This window comes from Hyperoodon ampullatus, assembly GCF_949752795.1.
Source record: "Hyperoodon ampullatus genome assembly, chromosome: 4".
NCBI lineage: Eukaryota > Metazoa > Chordata > Mammalia > Artiodactyla > Ziphiidae > Hyperoodon > Hyperoodon ampullatus.
The window spans coordinates 30,968,023-30,990,403 of NC_136917.1; the positions used below are offsets into that span (position 1 = coordinate 30,968,023).

Consider the following 22,381-nt stretch of genomic DNA (forward strand, 5'->3'; position numbering starts at 1 on the left):
GACATGTATCTGGTCATTTAAGTCCTGAAAGTGAACTCACCGAGGACATGAAGGGATAAGGACCAAAGCAGGGCCTGTGGAGGAAGGGACGCCAGGCTAGGCCGAAGCAGGAGGAGCCTCAGGAACCTGGCCTCTTGGAAACTAGATGGGAGAGGACTTCAAGAAGGAGGAAGCATGACTGGCAGTGTCCAAACGCCCCTGTGAGGGAGAGGAAAAGGGAGGTGGAGGGTCCCCAGCATCTGGACCTTTCTGCCCTCCGACCCCACCCCCAGCTCACCGGCAGTCTTCTCCCACCCCTCTGGCTTGGCTCAGCTTCCTAAGCCATGGGCCACCTTATAAGGGCGTGGCAGGCAGTGGTGCCAGCAGGGACAGCATTAGGTGGCCCACTGCCCACTCCGCAGGAGCCAGGAACCCCCTTCAGGTGGCTGCAGTGAAGCAGAAACAAAGGGCATTGAAATGGGGCCATTGAGAGGCTGGGACCCCAGACCTGGAGGGCCTGTGTGTAGATCTCAGAGGCCAGTGGCCCCTCAGCACTCAAGGGGACCTGCCTTGTCTCTGCATCTCTGTGCCCATCCAGCAAGGGTAGGGTGGCCGCGTGCCCTGGGGAGATGGGGGCTCATTCGCCTCGTTCCGCTCCACATCCCTGTCGCTAGAACAGTACCCGGCCCTCAGACGACCCCTAGTAAGCGCCAGGGAGGGAGGGACTGAGGCAGTGAGAGTCCGGGTGCTCTGGAGAAGGGACAGGGCTGCTCACAGAGCTAGGAGGGCAGTGAGCCCACGTCCATCTGTATGTACTCGGTTCCAGGCGTGGCGAGACCTGGGCAGTGCAGGAAGCGTGCGTGTGTGTGTGTACGTGTGCACGTATGGGCAAAGGGGTGTGTGGGTGTGAGATAGTGTGTGATTGTGTATCTGAGTGTGTAGGTGTGCGACTGAGTGTATGTCAGAGCGTGTGTGCATGTGCACGCAAGACTGTGAGGTGGTTTGTGAGTGTGAATGTATCTGAGTGTGTGGGGTGTAAGGTTGTGGGTGAGTGTGAGTGTGAATGTATCTGTGTGGGTGTGAGGTTGTGGGTAAGTGTGAGTGTGAATGTATCTGAGTGTGTGGGGTGTGAGTGTGAAGGAGTGTGTGTCTGTGCGTGCATCAGGAGGATGGCTTCTGGGGCTGCACAGCATTTAGAGAGTATGGGGATGAGTCAAGAGAAAGTTTCTGAGGGACCAGAAGGTTCTGCCTCTCAGACTGCAAATTTAAGCCCTGGGTATTGAATACATTTTATTTCTTGTATGAAATACACATTAATTTGTGATAAGTATCTGAGCAAACTCTGCTAGTGGATTGCCCTAGTAGTTTCTTTTAATCGGAAACCCAGAACTGAACCATTCTCTTGGGCTCTTTGCAGGCCAGGGTTGGGGTTGGCAGGGGAAGGCAATGTGCTTCTGAGGCTGGGGTCCCCTGGGCTCAGCATGGAGACAGTGGACCCCAGCCCCAGCCCTGGCCGCGTGTGGTCTTTGTCTTTGAGGCCCCCACTACTCCCCAAATCCAGCTGTGCTTACGGGGCTCCAATCCTCGCCTCCACCACCTACTCCCCTCTCCCGGCTCTGAAGCTGGGAAACCTACGCGGCCTTCCAAGTCCCTCCCTGCCCAGAGAGATCCTTCCAAGTCAGCACTCCTTGTCCATAGCCCGTCTCTGCCCCGGGCCAGCCACAGACTTTGCGGGAAGCCCTGGAGCGGCCCCCATTGTCCCTCTCTCAGAAATGATTAACTCCTGGCTTGGTGGCGCACCGTGGCTTGGTCTTTGGGGCAGGTTGTCCCTGGCCAGCTGGGCAACAGGAGGAAAAGGTCTTCTGCTTCTGATGGGAGCCATCGCCTAGAGTTTGTACCACTCACCAAAAGCTAGAGCCCTCAGTGCCCAACAAACTCGGGGGGCCCTCAGGGGCCAGAAGCAGAACCAGTGGCCTTGGGGAGCCACAGAGTCCTGGGGTAGGAGGGTTATGAGCCCCCCACGAGGTGAAAGAAAAATGGTGCCCCCTGCCCCTTGACAGGGGAGCGCAAGGGAGGGAGACTAGAATCTAGTGCATGGCCAGGATCAAGTCCAGCTGACCTGTGGACCCCCAGGTGTTGGTTAGGGGCTGAGCTTGGACTGTGGGAAGGTGCTCAGTGACCTGAGGGTGCCAGGCAGGTGCAAAATGGGCTGCTTTTGTCCTGTGACTGTCCTCCTGCTGCCTGGAGACCAGATGCCCCCTCTCCAGGAACTGGGTGAGGGCCCCTCTGTGGCTGAGCTGTCAGAGCCAGGTCAGGTGAGGTCCAAGGAGAGCCACACTTCAGACGCTGTTCCATTTGAGTCCAGAGCCTTTGCTTTCGGCACAGTGCTGAGCTGGAGCCAGTGTCCCTGAAGCTCCCGGGAGGGTGGGGCTGGACCATCCCCAGCAGGAGTAGGAGAGATGGGCCGGCACCCACCCGGCACGCGGCAGGCCAAGATCAGGATACTGATCAGAGCCTGTAGCTCTCACTCTGACACCATCAGAGCACAGATTCCTAGCACTTTGACATGTCCCTGGCTTCCCTGCCCAAGGAGAGTTGACTCTTCTGGCCATTGGCAGCACCAGACAATTAACAGTAGAGAATAATTGCTTCTGGCTGTGCCAGCAGCCCACTTTGGTTGATGAGACAGGGAAGGTCAGATGCTGAGGCAGGGCTCCCAGGACAGGCCACAGCTGGGGACAGGGACCAAAGCTGTCAGGAAGAGCCACCAAAGCAGGGGCATCGGTTGGGCTTCCCTGGTGGCGCAGTGGTTGAGAGTCTGCCTGCCGATGCAGGGGACATGGGTTCGTGCCCCGGTCTGGGAAGATCCCACATGCTGCGGAGCGGCTGGGCCCGTGAGCCATGGCTGCTGAGCCTGCATGTCCGGAGCCTGTGCTCCGCAATGGGAGAGGCCACAAGAGTGAGAGGCCCGCGTACCGCAAAAAAAAAAAAAAAAAAAAGCAGGGGCATCGGCACCCCCAAGGTCGCAGCAGGGACTCTGAGTGTGATGGGGAGCCTTGGCCCCTTAGCCTGCTGAAGACTCAAGGGTGTCAGTTGAGACTTGGTGTTCATGTGCAGGGACAGCAGGACAGCTCAGGCGCTGGCCGTTGCCCTCCTGATTCCATCCAGGCATCTGGCCTACAAAGGCAGGGATCCCAGTAGCCAGCCCCCGGGGCAGAAGGAGCCAGCCAGGCCATCAGCTAGACTGGGGTGCATGGGGATGAGGAGTGACCAAGTGGACAGACCAGAGGTGGGAAGCCCGGGGTGAGGAAATGTCTCTGTGTGACCAGCAGGCTCACTGGTCCAGAGCCGGCAGGACAGGATGGGCACCCTGCCCAAAGCTGACCACACATGTTTCTGGTCCCCAGACAGAGCTGTGACCTGGCCCTGCTCGCGGCTGAGGAGCCTGCGCACCATGGCGAGCCCCACTCTGAGCCCCGACTCCTCGTCCCAGGAGGCCCTGTCGGCCCCCACCTGCTCCCCCACCTCTGACTCCGAGAACCTCAGCCCCGATGAGCTAGAGCTGCTGGCCAAACTCGAAGAGCAGAACCGGTGAGTTGGGACCTGAGGAAAAGGGAGAGGCCCCAGGGGTACAGCCTGGGCCCCAAACAGAAGTTGCTGGCGCCACCTCACACTCAGAGCTAGGCCTGGCCCTGGGCCAAGTGACAGCTCCCAGCAGAGGCTTGACAAGGATGTTTGCCATCACCTCCCACCAGACGGTTCTCCCATTCAGATGAGGAGGCCACGGTATCAGGGCCCAGTGGACCTGGCCTTCACTTCTCTAGCCTTTGTTGAAGGGAAGAGTAAATCCTCTGACTCTGGAGTTGGCCCTTCCCACTTCTCCTCTGGCCCACCCCCTGTTTTAAAGTGTAGATTTTATTATTATGCCAGTATGGCGAAGCCAGCAGATCAGGAGATGACTGCCATTAAAAAGACAGTTTGGGGAATTCCCTGGTGGTCCAGTGGTTAAGACTCCATGCTTCCACTGCAGGGGGCACGGGTTCGATCCCTGGTCAGGGAACTAAGATCCCACATGCCGCGTGGCATGGGCAAAAAAAAAAAAACACAGTTTGTTGCACACAGATTCCAAGAGGAGGGGCACAACACACCATGCACCATGCAGGGCCACCCGGGGAAGCACCAGGGTCAGTCAGGAGGCAGAGGGAATGAGAAAAATGTGGGCAAGAGCCTTCTTTGTGGTTTCTGCCAGAAGGAATGGTGAGGCAATGTAATCAGGCTTAGGACTGCCTAGTCTGAATACCTTCAGCAAGCTGGGGGCATAGGGGCTGGGCCTATTTGTCTAGTACCCGGCCCTGGGATGATTAGGGCAGAGGGATAGTGGCCTTGAGTGCAAGAGCCTAACAGAGGTGGGTGGTTTGTGGGTTCTGGATTGGTTGGTTTGCATATGAAAAGTACACTAGCAGGCAAGTCCTTAATTATCTCTAGGAATCTGCTAGGCCTGGGAGGGGCAGTCCCTCCTGCGTCAGGGAGGCCCCAGATGTCAAAGCCTCAGAAATAGGTGGTTCATGCAACCCCTTGCTAGTTGGGTGCCCCCAGCCAGCATCTCACCCTCTCTGTACCTCGTCTGTAAACAAATCTTTACAAAACCCGCCCTACAGGGTTGGTACGAGACTACATGAGCTACTCCCCATGCTTCTCAGCCCAGGGCCGGGCACAGAATGGGACACATGAATGGCATCCTCTCCAGGGCTCCCGGGATCAGGACCAGGGCTCAGAGAGGTTAGGGCACTGGTGAAAGTCACTCAGCAAGTGCCTGCTCAGGAAAAACAACTTAGACCCAATCCCTGGTATCCTCTGGGACCCCAGGGAGGAGGGGCCAGGCTCTTTGGGACCCAGGGGCCAGGGTGGGAAGCTCCTGCAGCCTCCACCCTCCCCCCCGCCACACCCAGGCTCCTGGAAGCCGACTCCAAGTCCATGCGCTCCATGAATGGCTCCCGGCGGAACAGCGGCTCCTCCCTGGTGTCCAGCTCCTCAGCCTCCTCCAACCTGAGCCACCTGGAGGAGGACACATGGATCCTGTGGGGCCGGATCGCCAACGAGTGGGAGGAGTGGAGGCGCAGGAAGGAGAAGCTGCTCAAGGTGGCGCAGGCGGCGGGGCTGGGCGGGCGGCCGGGGGAGGGCAACATCTGCCAGGGGCCGCAGCACGAGCAAAGGGCAGGACTGGAGGTGTGGGGGCACTTTCGGGGTGCCTTGCCAGGGCCGGGGGGATGGGTGTGGAGATCAGGGAGGGGCTGGCACCCCAGGCACCCTCCTGCTTCCCGCCCGTGAGTTCTGTGATGGGCTGGGGCGGCGCATTCAGCCTCGTGGACGCCGCGTGCCGTGCAGTGGCTCGGCCGAGCTCTGAGCCCTGGGTGAGGCGTGGGTGGACCCAATCTCAGAGGCCGGGCTGGGTGGCCGTGGGGAGGCTGCTCTGGGATGGAATCCAGCCCGGCCTCCCAATCCCACCCCCTGACCCCCCCACCCCCGCTCTGACCCTGTCGCCAGGAGCTGATCCGCAAGGGCATCCCGCACCATTTCCGGGCCATCGTGTGGCAGCTCCTGTGCAGCGCCACGGACATGCCAGTCAAGAACCAGTACTCGGAGCTGCTCAAGATGTCCTCACCTTGCGAGAAGCTGATCCGCAGGGACATTGCCCGCACCTACCCGGAGCACGAGTTCTTCAAGGGCCAGGACAGCCTGGGCCAGGAGGTGCTCTTCAACGTCATGAAGGTGAGGCCCCCTGGCCCCACAGAGAACCGCTGCGGTCATCAGTCCTGGCAGGACCCTGCCCTGACTCGCATGTGTTCCCTCGCAGGCCTACTCCCTGGTGGACCGGGAGGTGGGCTACTGCCAGGGCAGCGCCTTCATCGTGGGCCTGCTCCTCATGCAGGTAGGTGGCCTGGGCCCAGCCCAGCCCGGCTCTGTCTGCCCCCAGGAGGTGGACAAAAGGAGAGTGTTCCCTCCATCCAGTGTCCTCCTAGGTCAGAACCTCCCTCTGTGTCCACCTGTGACCTCTGACAGTCTCCCAGCCAGGCCCCCAGGGGGTGAGCACAGAAGGCTGGCCACCTGTTCTGTCCCCTATCCCATCCCAAGATTGGAGGGAGGGGTAGGCCATCCTACTCAGTCACCCCCCAGGGTCGGGTGGGACACTCAGGCTTAGGTCAGCCAGTGTGATGTTTATGGGGCTCGGGGTCTCCTCCAGAGAATCCAGCAGGCTTAGGAGAGGGAGAGTGGAGACGGCTGGGAATGCACCGGAGGATGCCTCCACCATGGGCTCTGGAGGTGGCCAGACCTGGGGTTCAAGTCCCAGCTCTACTGTTTTCTGCCAGGTGGCCTTGGGCAGGTGACTTCAGCCTCAGGAGGCTTCCTGTCATTGAAACAGGGTGGTGATATTTACCAGAGAGGTTTGCTGTGTGGGTCCGGGCAGCCCGGCACTGTCCACGTTCAATAAAAGTAAATGGAGCAGAGACGAGCGAAGCCATAAGAAGAGCAGTGGGCGCCCCCGCCCCCCCCCCCCAACTCACAGCCCCCTGCCCGCCCACCCCCAGATGCCCGAGGAGGAGGCCTTCTGTGTGTTCGTGCGGCTGATGCAGGAGTACCGCCTGCGGGAGCTCTTCAAGCCCAGCATGGCAGAGCTGGGGCTCTGCATCTACCAGTTCGAGTACATGCTACAGGTGAGTGGGCCCAGGGGCGGTCCCGCCTGCCCCCTCCTCTCCACCAGCCCACACCTACGGGTGCTAACATCGGCCATCCCGGTGAGTCTCTGACTGAAAATTCCACGCCTGAGAATCACATCCAGACGTTCCAGCTCAGAGAGGGGCTCTACTCCCCAAGGGGCCGTAAAGCACTGCCCTGAAGGATGCTTTGAGGGACCAGGCAGGGGCCAGCCCCTTCCAGTGGGGGCTCCTCAGAGCTCGGGGCTCCCAGAACCATTACGGCCAGGATGGAGGGGTCAGCCTGGCTCAGACACACCCATGGCACCCTCCTGTCTGCTCCCTGGTGTGGCAGAAGGAGGGAAGGTGTTGTCTGCCTGCCTTTGCTGATTACTGGAGAACCGTAGCCGCCTCTGTTTATAAATAGCAGCCCCACAGGGCCCGCTCCTGGCTGGCAGAGAGAGCCGGTATACGTGTGTGTGTACACACACACACACACACACACACACACACACACACGCCTGCTCTGGAAGCCGGTCGCAGGTGGGGCTGTGCAGCTCTGTGCCACAGTGGGCAGGACGCGCCCAGTCATGAAAGCCCCCTTCCTCAGGCCCAGAGGATGGCTAGGTGCTGTCAGTCAAGGGGACCGGTAGTGCCAGCAAGCAGGTGTTCCAGGGCCACAGAGAAGGAGCAATCCCACCCCAGGCTGGGGAGTTGAGAGCTCCCGTGGTGAAGGAGCTGGCCGCCACCAGAGAGCTCCTGAGTCAGGAAGCCCAGGGCAGGCCGGGGGACAGCCCGAGGGTGTGTTCTCCCAGTGAAGGACATCCAGGGGGTCCTACCGCCTTCTCCAGCCTCAGTTCCCCCAGCTTCGGTTGCTTTCCAGCAGTCTGAAGTTCAGACCAGTCAGACAGGCATCCCTTGAGCGTTGCTGGGCACAAAGCACAGAGCATTGTGGGGGGCGGTGGTGAGGGTCCCACGGGCAGCTGGGCCTCCTGCCGTCCCTGCCCATGTCCCCACCTAGTGCTCCTCAGAGCTCTGCGGTGCTGCCGCCCCACCCAGAGACAGTGCGGGGGGCTGCCCAGGGCAGGTCAAGGAAGGCTCCCTGGAGGTGCAGGCACTTCCGGGTGGAGGGAGCCTGTGGTGCCGACAGCTGTGCCCAGCACCTTCCTCATGGCGCCCGGCCCCCTCCCCCCACCCCAGGAGCAGCTCCCGGACCTGAACACCCACTTCCGCTCCCAGAGCTTCCACACGTCCATGTATGCCTCCTCCTGGTTCCTCACGCTCTTCCTGACCACCTTCCCGCTGCCCGTCGCCACGCGTGTCTTTGACATCTTCATGTACGAGGTGAGGACCACATGCCCCTTCCTCTCCTGGCCACTCTGGATGGAGTGATTCACGCCCTCAGTGGAAACGGTTGCAGGGCTCAGGGAGGGGTCGGAGGGCTCCCCAAGAGAGCGTGACCAGAGATGCACTCCCCCCGCCTCCTTCACAGGGCCTGGAGATCGTGTTCCGGGTGGGCCTTGCCCTGCTGCAGGTGAACCAGATGGAGCTGATGCAGCTGGACATGGAGGGGATGTCCCAGGTGGGCCAGGAGGGCCAGGGCAGGCAGGCTTGCCCCCCCAGCAGGGGCACCTGGGCAGGTGGAGCCCTTCTGAGAGATGGGGAGGCCCTGGACTTCCTGAGCACCCTGATCCTTTCCCATCACCTCTGCCCCCAGCCAGGTCTCCATGGAGGACCGGGGTGGGGGGGTGCCCGAGGAGCCCCAGGCTCTGCCAGACACAGCCCAGGGCCAGCAGCCTGGCAGCAGGGAGAAAGGAAGCCCCAGGCCGAGCCCTGGGAGTCCCCCCGCTTCACCTGCCCCCAGCTCTGTGTCCCCAGAACCTAACATGGCAAATAGTAATACTGGCCAAACCAGGAGGCCTTGGGTGTGGTTTTGGCCCCAGCAACCAGGCCGGGCGAGGGCACAGGAGGGAGTGAGGGGTCTGGGGCAGACTCTCGCCCTGCCCCCCCACAGCCTACCCCAGCTGCCCTGCCTGCTTAGAAGAGGCCGGCCTGCATCTCACCGCCATGTCCCCATCATGCAGGCCCCCGCCCCCTCCCAGCGTCCTCCAGCTGGTGCTTCAGGGAAGAATGCACAAAGGCCACAGTTGTGTCCACGAACACGGGCATCCATTGTCCGCAGCTGCCAGAGGGGCCAGCTGGGCTAGGGCGCGGGAGCCAGCCTGGCCCCGAACTGCAGCAAGCTGTGTCCACCCGGCAGCTTGCACTTAACTCTTTGCGGAGGTTCCCGGGGCCCCAGGCGAGCAGGCAGACCACTGAGGGGTCCTCCCTCTGGCTTCCTCCACACCACCCTGATCCTTCAGCCTCTTCCGTCTCTTCTCACTGCCCTGGGGCAGCGGCATGTCTCCCCCTTCCTCCATGAAGGTCCTCTGTGCTCGGACCCCACCCACACCCACACTTGGCCTTCGCCCTCAGGAGCTCCCGAAGCCGCTTTCCCTGCACACACAGGTCCTGGCTGCAGGCAGCTCCTTCTCACGATTCCTGCTTCTCACACTCGCTCACTCGACCCACACAACAGGCCAGGTGATGGCGAGGGCCCAGGCCGACCGGCTCTGGCCATCCCTCCTGGTGTACCCAGGCCCTCCTCCAGGGGAGCAGGGTGCCGCAGGGGCTCGGGTGGCCCCAGGCGGTCAGGGCCCATGTGTCCGTGACCACCCGTGTCCCCACAGTACTTCCAGAGGGTAATCCCCCATCAGTTCGACAGTTGCCCGGACAAGCTGATCCTTAAGGCTTACCAGGTCAAGTACAACCCCAAGAAGATGAAGAGGTCAGTACTGGGAGGCCAGGGTGCTGGCAGAAGGGGGGTCCCCGAGGGTGGGACAGTGAGCACGTCAGCCCTCCCCTCTGCAGGCTGGAGAAGGAGTACGCAGCCATGAAGAGCAAGGAGATGGAAGAGCAGATCGAGATCAAAGTGAGTCCCCGGTTCGTCTGGGCAGTGTTGGCGGGAAAGCTGGGGTGGGGGTGGGGGTGTGGTGGTGGTGGTGGTGGATATGCCCTTGGGAGCCCCCTCAACCACCGCTAGAGGGCAGCCCACCCAGCGTGGGCCACACAGCAGGGGGTCCTTAGGCTCTGAGAGTTGGTCCCTTGGCCTGCCTGTCCTTTCACTCACCACCAGGCCAGCATGGGAGCAAGGGCCACCCCCCCAGCATTGGGGACACGGTGGTGAACAGGGCCACTGAGATTCAACCTCCAGCCCTTTCCCCTCCTGGTGGTCTCGGGCTGGGACTGAAAGGTCCAACCCTCTCATCACAGGACTGTGTCCCCTGGCAAGCAGCACCATCCTTAGGTGACAAGGGCGGGTGGGGGTGGGGCTTTCCAAAAGTCATCTCATTAACATAACAAAGACACCTTTATTCCTCTCCTCACTTAGGAAATACCCAGGGTTTTAGGAGCCTGTGCCGGGACCAGGGACAAAGACCAAGTATATATTCCTTGTAAATCACAATATCATAGAGTGTGTTCTGGGTGTGCAGAGCCTCTGAACCCAGACGTCCCTCCGTCTCCTTCCCTCTGCTTTCATCCCTCCAGACGTGATTTTGGTTATTCCCTCAAGAGGCGTTTAGTGAGCACTGTGCGTCAGAGTCACAGCAGGACTGAGGGCCCCCAGTCCAGTGGAGGTGGGGGACAGACACAAACACAAACACCAGCATAGCCTGGCTCTGTCCTCTTCAGGGGCAGAGTCCCATAGTGGCTGGGACTGGAGCCCCACAGACCAGAGTTCAAATCCCAGCTCTCCTACAGACCAGCTGTGTGACCTGCCAGGAAGGTGAATTCACCTCTCTGAGCCTCAGTGTCCCCTTCTGCAAAATAGGTGTGACGCTCTCCTGTTCAAGTTATTATTATTATTAACCACCACCATCATCGTCATCCCTACCTCCTCTAGAAAGGCAGAGACAGAACCTAGATTAGAATCCAGGTCACCTGCCACCCATACCTGAGTGACGAAAGAGGGCATCATTGTCCTGGCCCTGTTTGTAAGTTTCTGAGAAATAGTCTTGTGTCCTGAATTTTTAAGCATCTCCCTTTCTCAGGAATGGCAGCTTTACTGATGCACCCGTCCAAACATGTATGTACGTTTTGCTCATGCACAGACAAGGGCCTGCTGCCATATGGTGACCATGATGGCTCAGCAGTAGGGAGGGACACAGCGGATCCTTAAACCACATGCCCAGCCTGGAATATTATCACGAGAGGAGACTGCGTGCCCCAAGGGCAGGGCAGATGCCTTCTCCCCTGACCCTGCCCTGTGCCCTTTCACCTTTCGCCTGTTTAAAAATGTACCTGGGATTTGTTTTAATCAGGTATGGTGAGGTGACAGACACAGAGACAACTGCCTTCAAAAGAAGAGTTTATTACTCACAGGAGGGGGCACACCTCTGCACGCAGGGCCACATGAGGAAGCACCAGGGTGGGTCAGGAGGCAGAAGGAGAAAAGCATGGGCCAGAGCCCTTACTGTGGTTTCCACAGGAAGGGATGGGTGAGGCAGGGCAGACAAGTTCAAGAGAGTTCAGGATTGGCCAGTTTGAATAATTTCCAGGCTCTGGGCTATAGGGGTGGTCCCTAGCTGTCCTGGAACAATTGAGAGCAGGGGAAATACTAGCTTGGTGTGCGAGAGTTAGATAAGGGAGGTGGGTGGGGGCGTTGGCTCTGGATTGGCTGGTTTGCCTGTGGAAGGCAAGCTAGCAGGCAGGTTGTCTACCCTCCCTAGGAATTAGCTAGCCCTGGGAGGGGCAGTGGCTCCAGGATTAGCAAGGCCGCAGGATGTCAAAACATCAAAAATACAGAGAAAAAGGGACTTCCCCGGCAGTCCAGTGGTTAAGACTCTGTGCCCCCACTGCAGGGGCCACAGGTTCAATCCCTGGTTGGGGAACTAAGATCCTGCATGCCGCATGGCAAAAAAAGAAAAAAAAATTTAATAGTGTGATTAGTACATAGGCCCCCATAGTCCATGTTCACTCTCTGTCTGGTTTTCCCTTGGGAGGAAGAGGAGCGAGGCGAGTTGTTGGTCGGCACATCCAGCTCTTCCAGGGATGGCTGAGCTTGTGGCATCAATGCATTGAGGCCAGAAAGGGGGCAGACATTCCAGGGGTCAGGGGTCAGGACCCTGGTTCTGGATCCCTATGAGCAACAGAGACCTGTGCCGGCAACAGCTCTAACCCCAGCGAGCCAGGAGGCTCGGGCAAGACACTACCTGCCTCTGACTCAATTTCCCCTCCCATGACATGAGTCAGTGCCCATCAATCAAGTCTGCAATTCTCTCTGACCACAGTTGCTTCCTGGGAGTGCTCTGGGTGTTTCCATTGCCTGTTTCTCCCCGGTAGAAACCAAGCAGTGTTCTGTGTGATCCACAGGGAAGCAGGACCCTCACTAATCCGCCGATCAAAACTATTTCTGTACCCACTGCTTAAGGGGTACGTAGTCAGAAACTAGGTGCAAGGCAGATGTGAACCTTCCCCTCCTTCCCTGCTGTGAGGGAACCTAAAACCACAAATATGTAACCAAGACTACCAGCACAGGATGGAAGGCGGAAGCAAGGAGACCATCTCCAGAACCGCAGCCGGGGGAAACTGACCACTCTTGGGTACAGCTGGCTCTCAGTGGGTTGCGGAAATGTAGTTGTCAAACTGAAAGAAGCATGTGTTCAGCAAGACCTCTTCCCCTGGACCCAGACTCTGAGTTTGTCCTCTGAGAGTTCAACCCTGGCACTCCAAGTGAAGCAGTGAGGGGTAGGGCCTGTCTGCAAGCGGCTTCCCCCAAAACACAGAGGCCTTTACCCTGTGGGAGGTGTCACATTGGCCCTTGACGGGCTCAAGCGTGGGGTAGAAACAGACTCTGGAGGAGGAACCACCCCCCCCAACGCCCCCCACCCCCCTGCACACACAGTGCATAGCCACCAAAGTGATCACATTATTTTTACTGAACCAGAGTTTGTTTTTAAAAAAACACCTGGTGGACCATTCCGAACGGGAATTGGCCTTGACTGGTTTCTGGAATCACTGACCCGGAGCGTGAGACACTGGCGCCGTCCTGCCGGGAGGTGGCCTAGCCCTGCAGGGACAGCCGTCTGTGTGTACAGGGGCAGGCGGCGGGCTCTGACGTGCTCTCCCCTCTCCCCGCGTAGAGGCTTCGGACAGAGAACCGGCTCCTCAAGCAGCGGATTGAGACCCTGGAGAAGGTGAGGGGTGCGGCCACCAGCCTGTGGCACCGAACCCTCCCGGCCCCGAGCAGAACCCAGCAGCCAGAGGGCCAGCCAGCTTCCTGCCCCGGGCGCCGCGCCCCACTCCACCCCCTCAAAGCCTGTGGCGTAAATCCCAGAGGCCCCACCACAAGCCCCACTGAGATTTGGGCCACTGTATAAATTTGGGACTGTGGCGAAACTTGGCTTGAGGAGGGATTGAGTTATAACCCTGCTAACTGCAAACACGGAAATCCATGTGTGCCCAGTGCCCTCCCGGGCTGCCTGGGTGCGGGCTGCTCGGACAAAAGGAGACAGGATGGGGGAGGAGGGGGCGGCCTTGCACTGTGGAGGGGCTGCCATAGCCTTGACCCTGGCCCCCAACCTGTTTTTAAAGATGGGAGTAGAGACGGGGATCCTGTACTTCCAGCTCCCCACTCAGTCTTGCTTGACCCTCCACTGACCACACGGAGTAGGTGGAATTTTTTGCCCTTGCCCCAGAGCCTTGATTCTTGCTTTGCCTCCAAATTAAAATGCACCCACCGGGCCCAGTGCTTCCCTCCCCTGCCCCCTCCCCGGATGGCACCTCCTCACGAGTGAGGCCCCCGCCTGGCGGCCCCCATGGGTGGCACCGCCCTCCCCACTCACACGCAGACCCCTCTCCAGGACGGAGCTCGCTCTGGCTTTGGTCTTCCTCTGGGTCCTCTCCTGCTGGTTCTCTGGTTCTCTGGTCTCACTCCTCTCTCCCTGCTTCTAGAGACAGTCCACTGCGTTAGTGACAAGTGGTTCTTGTCTGTCTCTCCCTCTCTCCTGTCCCCGCGCCTTCTGCTCTGCCTCTTCCCCCTGTCGCTCGGAACCCCTCCACCGGGTAGGAGAGCGCTGCTCTGGCTGATAGGCTAATCCAGGTACTGTAGCTTTTCGTCTCCCGCTCCCACTTCTTCCTGGTCCCCGCACATGACCACCACACCACCTCTTCCCTGGCCGCTGCCATCCCCCGGGGGGTGAGGGGGGCAGGCCTGGAGCTGCGCATGGGGGTGACTGGGGACCGCTTCTCCCGGGAGACAGAGGCTTCCCTCTGGGGGAGGGGGCGTGCATGTGAACGCGTGGTGCGTGTGGGTGCATCTGTGAGTGTACCCACACGCACATGCACAGGTTTCCTCCCTCCAGGGGACACAGGTGGGGACCCAGGAGGGCTCGGGGACCCTGAGGCTGCATCAGCAACAGGCCCTGGTGTGTGCACGGCTGAGCCTCCCCAATACACACACACACACACACACACACACACACACACACGTACACCCCTTTTGGCCCCTCACGCTCTTCTCTGCTCCCACCTGCAAGGCCTGCCATCTTCTTTCACTCACCTGCTTCTGCTGCTGCCTCATCTTGAATGGCTTTATCTGGAAGCTTCTGCCCACTACCTAGTGGCTCTGAGCCTGGAATGGGGGGCCTAAATTGGGTGGGCTGAAGGGATGAGGCTGGGGGGGCCTTGGGCAGGTGGAAGTCCCGGGCTCCAGGACTGGAGAAGGCCCCGCGAGAGGTGTATCCCACCCCCTGACCTGGCCCTAAGGAGCCAGCCTCTGGGCCCTTGGCTACCCCCACATCCCCAGCGTCACCAGCAGAGCCCAGCCTCTGCTGTGCCATGTGCCCTGGATGAGGACTTCTTTCTCCTCACCTGGGACAGAGGCTGAGAGCCAGAGCCCGGGCCCCGGGTGGCTGTGTTCCTCCAGGTTCCTCCGAGTGTCCTGTTCCTGCCGGTCCCCCCATCCCCAGGCCCCGTGGGGCGCCCCATCCCAGGCTCTGAGTGTGGGAGGCCTCACCCCTCTTCCTTCCACCCCACCTCCACCCTCTCTGGGCCTCGCCTGGGGTGTGAGCAGAGGGTCACGGCCCCCTCTCCTCGCTGTGCTCAGGGGCAGGTGACACGAGCGCAGGAGGCTGAGGAGAATTACGTCATCAAGCGGGAGCTGGCAGTGGTGCGGCAGCAGTGCAGCTCAGCGGCCGAGGACCTGCAGAAGGCACAGAGCACCATCCGGCAATTGCAGGAGCAGCAGGTAGCAGGCTGGGTGGGCGGGGCCACCAGGGCCAGGCCACGCCCCGTGCCCAGATGCCTGCAGGGCTCTTGAGCAAATGGCTCCAAATCAGCCCTGCCTCAGCCCCTGGCCCACATGTTCCTTGCTGGGGGGCAGAGGACCCAGAGCAGAGTGCAGATTCTCCCCCATCCTCAGCAGCGAACAGCCCCACACCCAGGGGGGATCCCGTGTTTTCCGTTTCCCACCCCCCAATAGGGTGTCTGGCCTACCACACTGAGAGCAAGACAGTCACCCTCCCCGGCCCCCAGCCTCAGCACAAGAGCCCCTGGGAACCAGCTGTCCCTGCCGGGACCCCTCCTTCCACCGATGGGGCTGTGATTCCTTGGAGGAGCCCTGGTGTCTCCCCAGGGTCTGAAGGGCTGTTGGGCTGTTATCAAACTAAACCCGGGTCCTCTCACCTGACATGCAGCAAAGCCAATCCATCAACACTGGGTTGTGGCGAAGGAAAGTAAAGCATCTATTTCAAACAAGGAGAACAGGCAGCTCATGCTCAAAAGAACCCATAAAGTCCCCAATGGCTTTTAGGCAGGGGTTTTTAAAGACGGTGTTGGGGAGAGGGTCCTAGGATGCACGATCAGCTCATGGGACCTCCTTCTGATTGGTTGGTGGTGAGGTCACAGGATGATGTTTCGGGAATCTCTGTCATCAGCCTTCTGGTTCCAACCAGTCTGGGGTGTGCGTGCTTGTGTTCAGCATGTAGTCACTGTCCTCCACCTGGCTGGGGGTCTCAGTTTCTGCAGAACAGCTCAAAGATCCGTGTCACATGGTTATCTGTGTCCCTTCAGGAGGACCTAGGCGTCCTGTGACCTACCATCCTCATCATTAACTGCTTGCTGCGTTCTGGAACTCAGGGAAGGCCTAGGAGACTAAAGCCTTTTTCTACAAACAAGCAACGGGGACACCAAAGGGGTTTTGTACCCGGAAAGGCCCCACAGGGTCCTGCTCGGTTTCAATCCCCCCTTTTCTTTGAAACTTGTCAGTCCTGATGGGGGGAGGGGTGGCACAGAAAGGCAGTAAAGTTTTGGATGGAGAGGTTAATCCTAAGCTTGGCAGGGGAACTCAGCTTTAGGGGGACTCAGTTTCAGGGCTTCCCGGGGCGGGGCCAGCCATGCAGGGCAGGAGCTGGGACAAGGGAGAGGGTAACTCCTTCCAGCGCCCAGCACTTTGCCCTCGGAAGAGGGTCTGGCCTGTGCCCACCAGTCTGAGCCGGTGGGATGGGGGTGAGGGGGCAGCCCAAGTCTGTTGTGGGGTCATGAACTTCAGACAGGTAGTGGGAGGACCCATGGGCTGGAGCACTGCAGAGAGTCCGCTTCTCCCAGAGAGGGCTTTCAGAATTTTCCTCCAGCCGTACCCAGCAGGCTGCCTGCCTTATGTGGCAACCCACCAGCAGCTGCAGCCTGCAAACTCAGCATGCATGCCCCAGCGCAGGTCCCAGAGGGGCAGGGAAGGATGCTGTAGGCTCCCTGCAATCCAGGGCTGAACCCAGCAGGGCCTGGCAGTGAGCAGGGGCTGGGGGTGGGGGTGTCCCTGATTTGGAGAAACCACAGGTTGCTCAAGAAACAGTGGGTGGAGAGACGGAAGGGTCATTCACTGAGGAGGCCCCCTCACCTAGGCCTGGAGACCTGGCCTGAGGGATGCAAGCTGATTCTTCGCTCCCAGGTACAGGGGGGTGGAACTTCACCGTTGCTCACCTGCATCCATCTCCTGCCCCGCAACTTTTTGAGTGCTGTAGCCCCACCTGGCTCTGAAGCAGCCAGGCCAGTGGGGAAACTGAGGCTGGGCTAACCCCACCCATGGCATGATGCCCCTTCTCAGGCCAGTCAGAGAGACATTCACCTGCCACCTCTGAGCTCTGCCTTTAGGGCCTGATCAGAGCTGGGTGAGGCAGGGAGGCCGCTGCAGGCAGAGGGAGGGAGTGCTGGAGGTGCCAGTGCAGCCCCTGAGCACCGTCTCCATAGGCTCCTGGAGGAGGTGCAGCCTGGCAAGAGGTTGGCATGGGGCCCGGAGCCCATCTGAGCCAAGGGAGAGCCACTGGTATCCATGGGCCTCAGAGACCCCCAGTGGTCAAGGGCAGCGAGCAGACCTGGGCAGCTAGGCAGGTGGGGGAAGAGGGTGGCAGCTGCCCTGCCAGGCTCCCAGGGCAGCAAGATGCAGGCCCCGCTCTGACCCCAGGGGCTGCCCTCCCCCACTGGCCAGGTTTGTTTTGTTTTGGCTGCGCCACACGGCATGCAGGATCCTATTTCCCCCGTCCAGGGATCGAACCTGTGCCCCCTGCAGTGGAAGTGCGGAGTCTTAACCACAGGACCGCCAGGGAAGTCCCACGGCCAGGTCTCCTTTATTGGGCCCACCCATCACCCCTGAGACTCCTAGGGTACCTTTGAGAAGCCCCTGGGCACTGACCAAGAAAGGAATCTCAGCAAACTCTTTCCCCATCTGCCCCATGCCTCCCTCACCCTGTGGTTAGGCCACGGGCCACACAGCAGGGAGGGGTCCCCGGAGAACTCACCCTCCGTCCTCATCCCAGTGATCCTGGGAACCAGTCACTGGTGTTCCTTTCCATGGCATCCTGAGGCTATGGAAAGTCCCCTCTGTTCCCAGGACCCCTAGACACAGAGCATCAGGGCCCCCATGGCATCCGGCCCCTCCGGCAGATCTGGAGTTTCTCCTCACCCCCCTCTCCACCCACAGCCCGGCCCTGGAGGTGGACGGGGTGGGGCCAGGCATGGGCCCACAGCCGGCTGGCAGGAAGGCTACCCACCTCTGGCTGCAGCCTGGGGCCCAACGCAGCCCTCTACCCGCCCCCAGGATAACCCGCGCCTCACCGAGGACTTTGTGGCCCACCTGGAGACGGAGCTGGAGCAGTCACGGCTGCGGGAGACCGAGACCCTGGGGGCCCTGCGGGAGATGCAGGACAAGGTTCTAGACATGGAGAAGGTGCGACTGGGCAGGTGCTGGGGGAACCCTGGGGAAGGGGAGGTGACAAGAGGCCCTAGCCAAGGAGAAGGGGCGGCCAGGGGGACCAGTGGGACAGAGCCCCCTGCCCCAGCAGCCCCCAAGGAGCTCAGGGCACCTCCCTCGGCCCCTGCCTCCTTCTCCTTGGTCTCCACACCAGGTTCTGGGCAGATGGGAAGCTGGGCCCCTCACCCTCAGACCCTCTCAAGCCGTGGAGGTACACACGTGCGTGCACTTACACACACACGAGCATACAAAAAGCAACACGACTCCACAAGGGGTGCGCCCGCCCTCATGTGCCAGGCACCAGGCCACCAGTGCGGTGGCCTTCACGGGCTCCCTGGGCTGTATGTGTCCCCCCTCAGGCCCTGGGTTCCAGGATGGAGAGGGGGAAGGGAAGGCCAAGGCCCAGGCCCATCAGGGCTGCTCCCCTCCATGGAGACACCACCCAGGGGGCCATCCTCTCCCACCTGCAGCCCTCAGGGGGCACCAGGTCTCTTGGTCCCTTCCCAGCTCCTTCCACACCGGTTATTGTCTCAATTCCCAAGGCGCTGACAGAAGGGAGGTGCCCCGGCCACCAGAGGGCAGCACTCACCCACTGGCAGGAGCCATGCCCCCCACCTCCAAGCTGCGCTATTTTGGGTGCCCTCCCAGGTGGGGTGTCTCTGCCACAGCCTTGCATGGGGCCATCGGCCTCTCGGTCCCCAACTGCCCGCCTGCCCAGAGCTGGGCTTCCCACCCCCCTCCCTCCACATCAGAGGGAAATGTGGGCCCAGTAGGTCTGCCACCACCCTCCCACCCCAACTACCAGACTCAAACGAGGGTCAGGGAGAACCTCATGCAGTGAGTTGGCTTTTGGTCCCAGAGGCTGGAGCACGAATCTCTCATCACTGAGCCCTTGGGAGGCCAGGATAGGGCCTAAGCCGGCCCTCAGTCCATCCCCAGGGAGACGGTGCTGAAATCCACGGTCTTCTCTGCTCCAGCTGGGCCAGGTCCCGGGTCTGGGCCCGGAGGGTGTGGATCTCAGATTCCCAGGCGGTAGCACCCGTCCTGTCCCAGCCCACCCAGTGTTACTAGCAGTCACATGTTGTGAGGGGGTTGCCCTATGCCAGTCGTGCCAGAGAGCAGGTGCTGTTATTACACCGATTTTACAGACCAGGATGTCCAGCTGGGGCGGCAAGGGCGGGGTCTCCCCGCCTCGGGCCTGGTCCTTGTTCCCCCAGCGCATACTGGGGTCCAGGGTGCGCCCTCTCCCAGCCGGGCCGCCCAAGGCGGAGCGCAGAGGAGAGGAGAGCCGGGGCGCGGGGCCTGCGGGAAGGGCCGCGTGGCCGCGCAGCTCCCCTGGGCTCTGACCGCTCCTCTCCCCGCAGAGGAACAGCTCGCTGCCCGACGAGAACAACGTGGCGCAGCTGCAGGAGGAGCTGAAGGCGCTCAAGGTGCGGGAGGGTGAGGCCCTGGCCTCGGCACGGGAACTGAAACTGCAGCTGCAGGAGCTCTCGGACACCTGGCAGGTGAGGGAGGGCCTCGCCCGACGCGGACGAAGCGGCCTCGGGGCTCCCAGGCGGAGGCCGACCGCCGACCTCTCCCCGCAGGCCCATCTGTCCCGCGGCGGCCGCTGGAAGGAGTCCCCGCGGAAGCTGGTCCTGGGCGAGCTGCAGGACGAGCTGATGAGCGTGCGGCTGCGCGAGGCCCAGGCTCTGGCCGAGGGCCGAGAGCTGCGGCAGCGCGTGGTGGAGCTCGAGACGCAGGTGGGCCGCTGGCCGCCTGGGGAGGGGACTCGGAGCCCGGGGTCGGCCCCGCGGCGAGGCCGTGACCCCCGCCCGTCCGCCCCCAGGACCACATCCACCGCAACCTGCTGAACCGCGTGGAGGCGGAGCGAGCGGCGCTGCAGGAGAAGCTGCAGTACCTGGCGGCGCAGAACAAGGGGCTGCAGACGCAGCTCAGCGAGAGCCGTCGCAAGCAGGCGGAGGCCGAGTGCAAGGTGCCGCACCCCCACACACACCGCGCCCGCACCCCCGCCCGTCCCGCCGCGCCCCTTGACCGCTTGTCCCCCCGCCCCCAGAGCAAGGAGGAGGTGATGGCCGTGCGCCTGAGGGAGGCGGACAGCATGGCGGCGGTGGCCGAGATGCGGCAGCGCATCGCCGAGCTGGAAATCCAGGTAAGCGGCGGGGCCGGGGCTGGGGCCGGGCTGCGGGGCGGGACCCCGCGCTGAAGTCCGGCGACCTGGCCCGCCCGCAGAGGGAGGAGGGCCGCATCCAGGGCCAGCTGAACCACTCGGACTCGTCGCAGTACATCCGCGAGCTCAAGGACCAGATCGAGGAGCTGAAAGCCGAGGTGAGCGCGGGAGGGGCGTAAGAGCCCCGGTGTCCTCGGCCGGTGACGGGCCGGCAGTCGGCGCCTCGGGGAGCGGGAGAGGAGGGGGCCCGGCGGCCGGACTCCGTCCGTGGGTACGTCGGTCCACGCCTCCAGCGCGCGGGTCCCCCGCCCCAGGTGCGGCTTCTGAAGGGCCCGCCGCCCTTCGAGGACCCACTGGCCTTCGACGGGCTCGGCCTGGCGCGGCACCTGGATGAGGACTCGCTGCCGTCGTCGGATGAGGAGCTGCTCGGCGTGGGCGTGGGCGCGGCCCTGCAGGACGCGCTCTACCCTCTGTCCCCGCGTGATGCGCGCTTCTTCCGCCGTCTGGAGCGGCCGGCCAAGGACAGTGAGGGCAGCTCAGACAGCGATGCCGACGAGCTGGCCGCGCCCTACAGCCAGGGCCTGGACAACTGAGGCAGTGCCCCGCGTGCTCGGAGCCCGGGGCCGCCGCCTGCCCGCTCCTTGGCCGCCGCCCGCACTTAACAAACTCCAGGCCCTTGGTGGTCCCGCCCACCCCGAGGGCCAGGACCAGCGCGGCAGGGCGCAGAGGGTAGGACCGAACTCTGGGGATCCTGAGTCCCCTGGCAGGCCCACTCTCCCCAGCAGTGTTTACCCATCTTGGTCTGTAGCCCTCTGGGCCCAGTTACCTGGAGGGTCTGCCCCTCTTAACAGCCAGGGCAGGGGCGGGCCCAGGAGTCCCAGGAATGGAGGAGCAGGAACCTCCCCCCTCCTAGCTGGCCTCCGTCTGGGACAAGGATGGCCCGGCTGGGAAGGACCCAGGAGCTAGAGGAGGCCTGAGGAAGAAGAGGCCGCTCTAGGCCCATCGTTACCACCCCGTACCACCCTCGGGACCCTTGGCCTCTGGGGACAGATGGCCAGGCTGGGTCTCCCTGCCTGGGGCAGGCATTGTGGCCCCTGCGACAGAAACCAAAGCCCCCCCTACTGTGTGCAGGGCCGCGCAGGGTGTGAGTGGCCAGCCGGAACCAGCCAGGGCCTGGGTAGTGTCTGTCCCTGCTTCTTGGGGGCCAGAGCAGCTGTAAGGAAGTGAAGAGAGCCCCCTCTCCCCAGCACACCACATCTTCCTCTGTGACAGTCCCATCGCCCCAGGCTGGCCAGTGATGAAGGGGCTCTCCGACCCAGGCTAGCCTCCTCTCCAGGGGGTCCCCGGCCTCCACTTCCGTTCCTTCTCAGTATCCCCGGCCCCACTCTCTGGCCAGAGCCAGGCCCCAGGGGAGGAGGCCTCCCAGTTGGGTTGCCTCCCCGCACCTGCTCGTGGCGGTCCCGTGGTCTCTGCTGAGTCAGAACCAAGAACGGTGCCAAAATCCAACGATGCCCCCAGACCCCTACCCCCTGGGGCCTCACGACCCTCGGGCTGACCCTCTCGGTGCTCCTGGAGCCTAGAGCAGCATCACAAGCAGTCTCCCCGGCACTTCCTGGGGTGGGGATCCATGCTCAGTACCCCCTTCCCGGTCGCCCACTCCTCAGTGTTACAAAGCCTGGGGACCAGGGTGGGCATCTGAGGGGCTCTCCCATGTGCCCCCCACACTGCCCACCACCATTTTGCACACTGCCTGTTCACACTCCACATGTCGCCCAGGCGGGAAAGATGGAAAATAAAGTGTATTTACACAGTCATGGACAAGGGATGCTGAGCGGGGCAGGCCTTGGGGTAGGGGAATCACCAGCAGCCATGGGTCCCCGGCCCCTTGTCCAGTGAAGCAGCAGGGAAGGGAGCAGGCTGTCCTTGCCCTTGGGAGCCTCCCACCATCTAAGAGAACCAGAGGTGGAGGTCATAGCAGGCCAGTAGGGGGGGCGCCAAAGAGGCTGTCCAGGTCGGGTGCGGCACGGAAGAGGAAAGGACATTCACAAGTACAGTGTGAGCATAAGTGTGGGCGTCAGAAGAGACGGTTAGTATTGTAGGAACGAGTCACCAAGGACCTGGGACGTCAGGCGTACGGACAGACCCTTAGAGCAGGGCATTTTCAGGAGGGTGGCTCTGGAGATGGGGAGGGAGGATGGGCCATGATTTCCCACCTGGGTGACTCAGCTGGGGCCTCCCCTGAGAGACACAGAGGAA

General features: G+C 61.7%; 1 protein-coding gene across 5 annotated transcripts; it reads left to right on the plus strand.

The window, feature by feature from the left end:
* Positions 1–2,329: 2,329 nt before the first annotated feature.
* EVI5L (ecotropic viral integration site 5 like) lies at positions 2,330–20,718 on the plus strand (the record flags this gene model as incomplete). 5 transcript variants are annotated; one of them, XM_079701982.1, is made up of 19 exons in its annotated part: positions 2,330–3,570; positions 4,929–5,118; positions 5,524–5,748; positions 5,834–5,908; positions 6,567–6,692; positions 7,872–8,015; positions 8,164–8,253; positions 9,401–9,498; positions 9,582–9,642; positions 12,854–12,907; positions 13,780–13,812; positions 14,818–14,970; positions 17,803–17,931; positions 19,320–19,460; positions 19,542–19,697; positions 19,784–19,930; positions 20,012–20,107; positions 20,188–20,283; positions 20,440–20,718. In XM_079701982.1, exons 1-19 carry the CDS (start codon positions 3,341–3,343, stop codon positions 20,716–20,718), a joined length of 2,523 nt encoding a protein of 840 aa, XP_079558108.1. In that variant the 5' UTR covers positions 2,330–3,340. The 5 variants fall into 5 exon arrangements, with proteins under 5 accessions (XP_079558108.1, XP_079558107.1, XP_079558110.1 ...); XM_079701981.1 differs by having other exon boundaries at positions 14,818–14,958; positions 20,419–20,718; XM_079701984.1 differs by having other exon boundaries at positions 14,818–14,958.
* Positions 20,719–22,381: the final 1,663 nt, after the last annotated feature.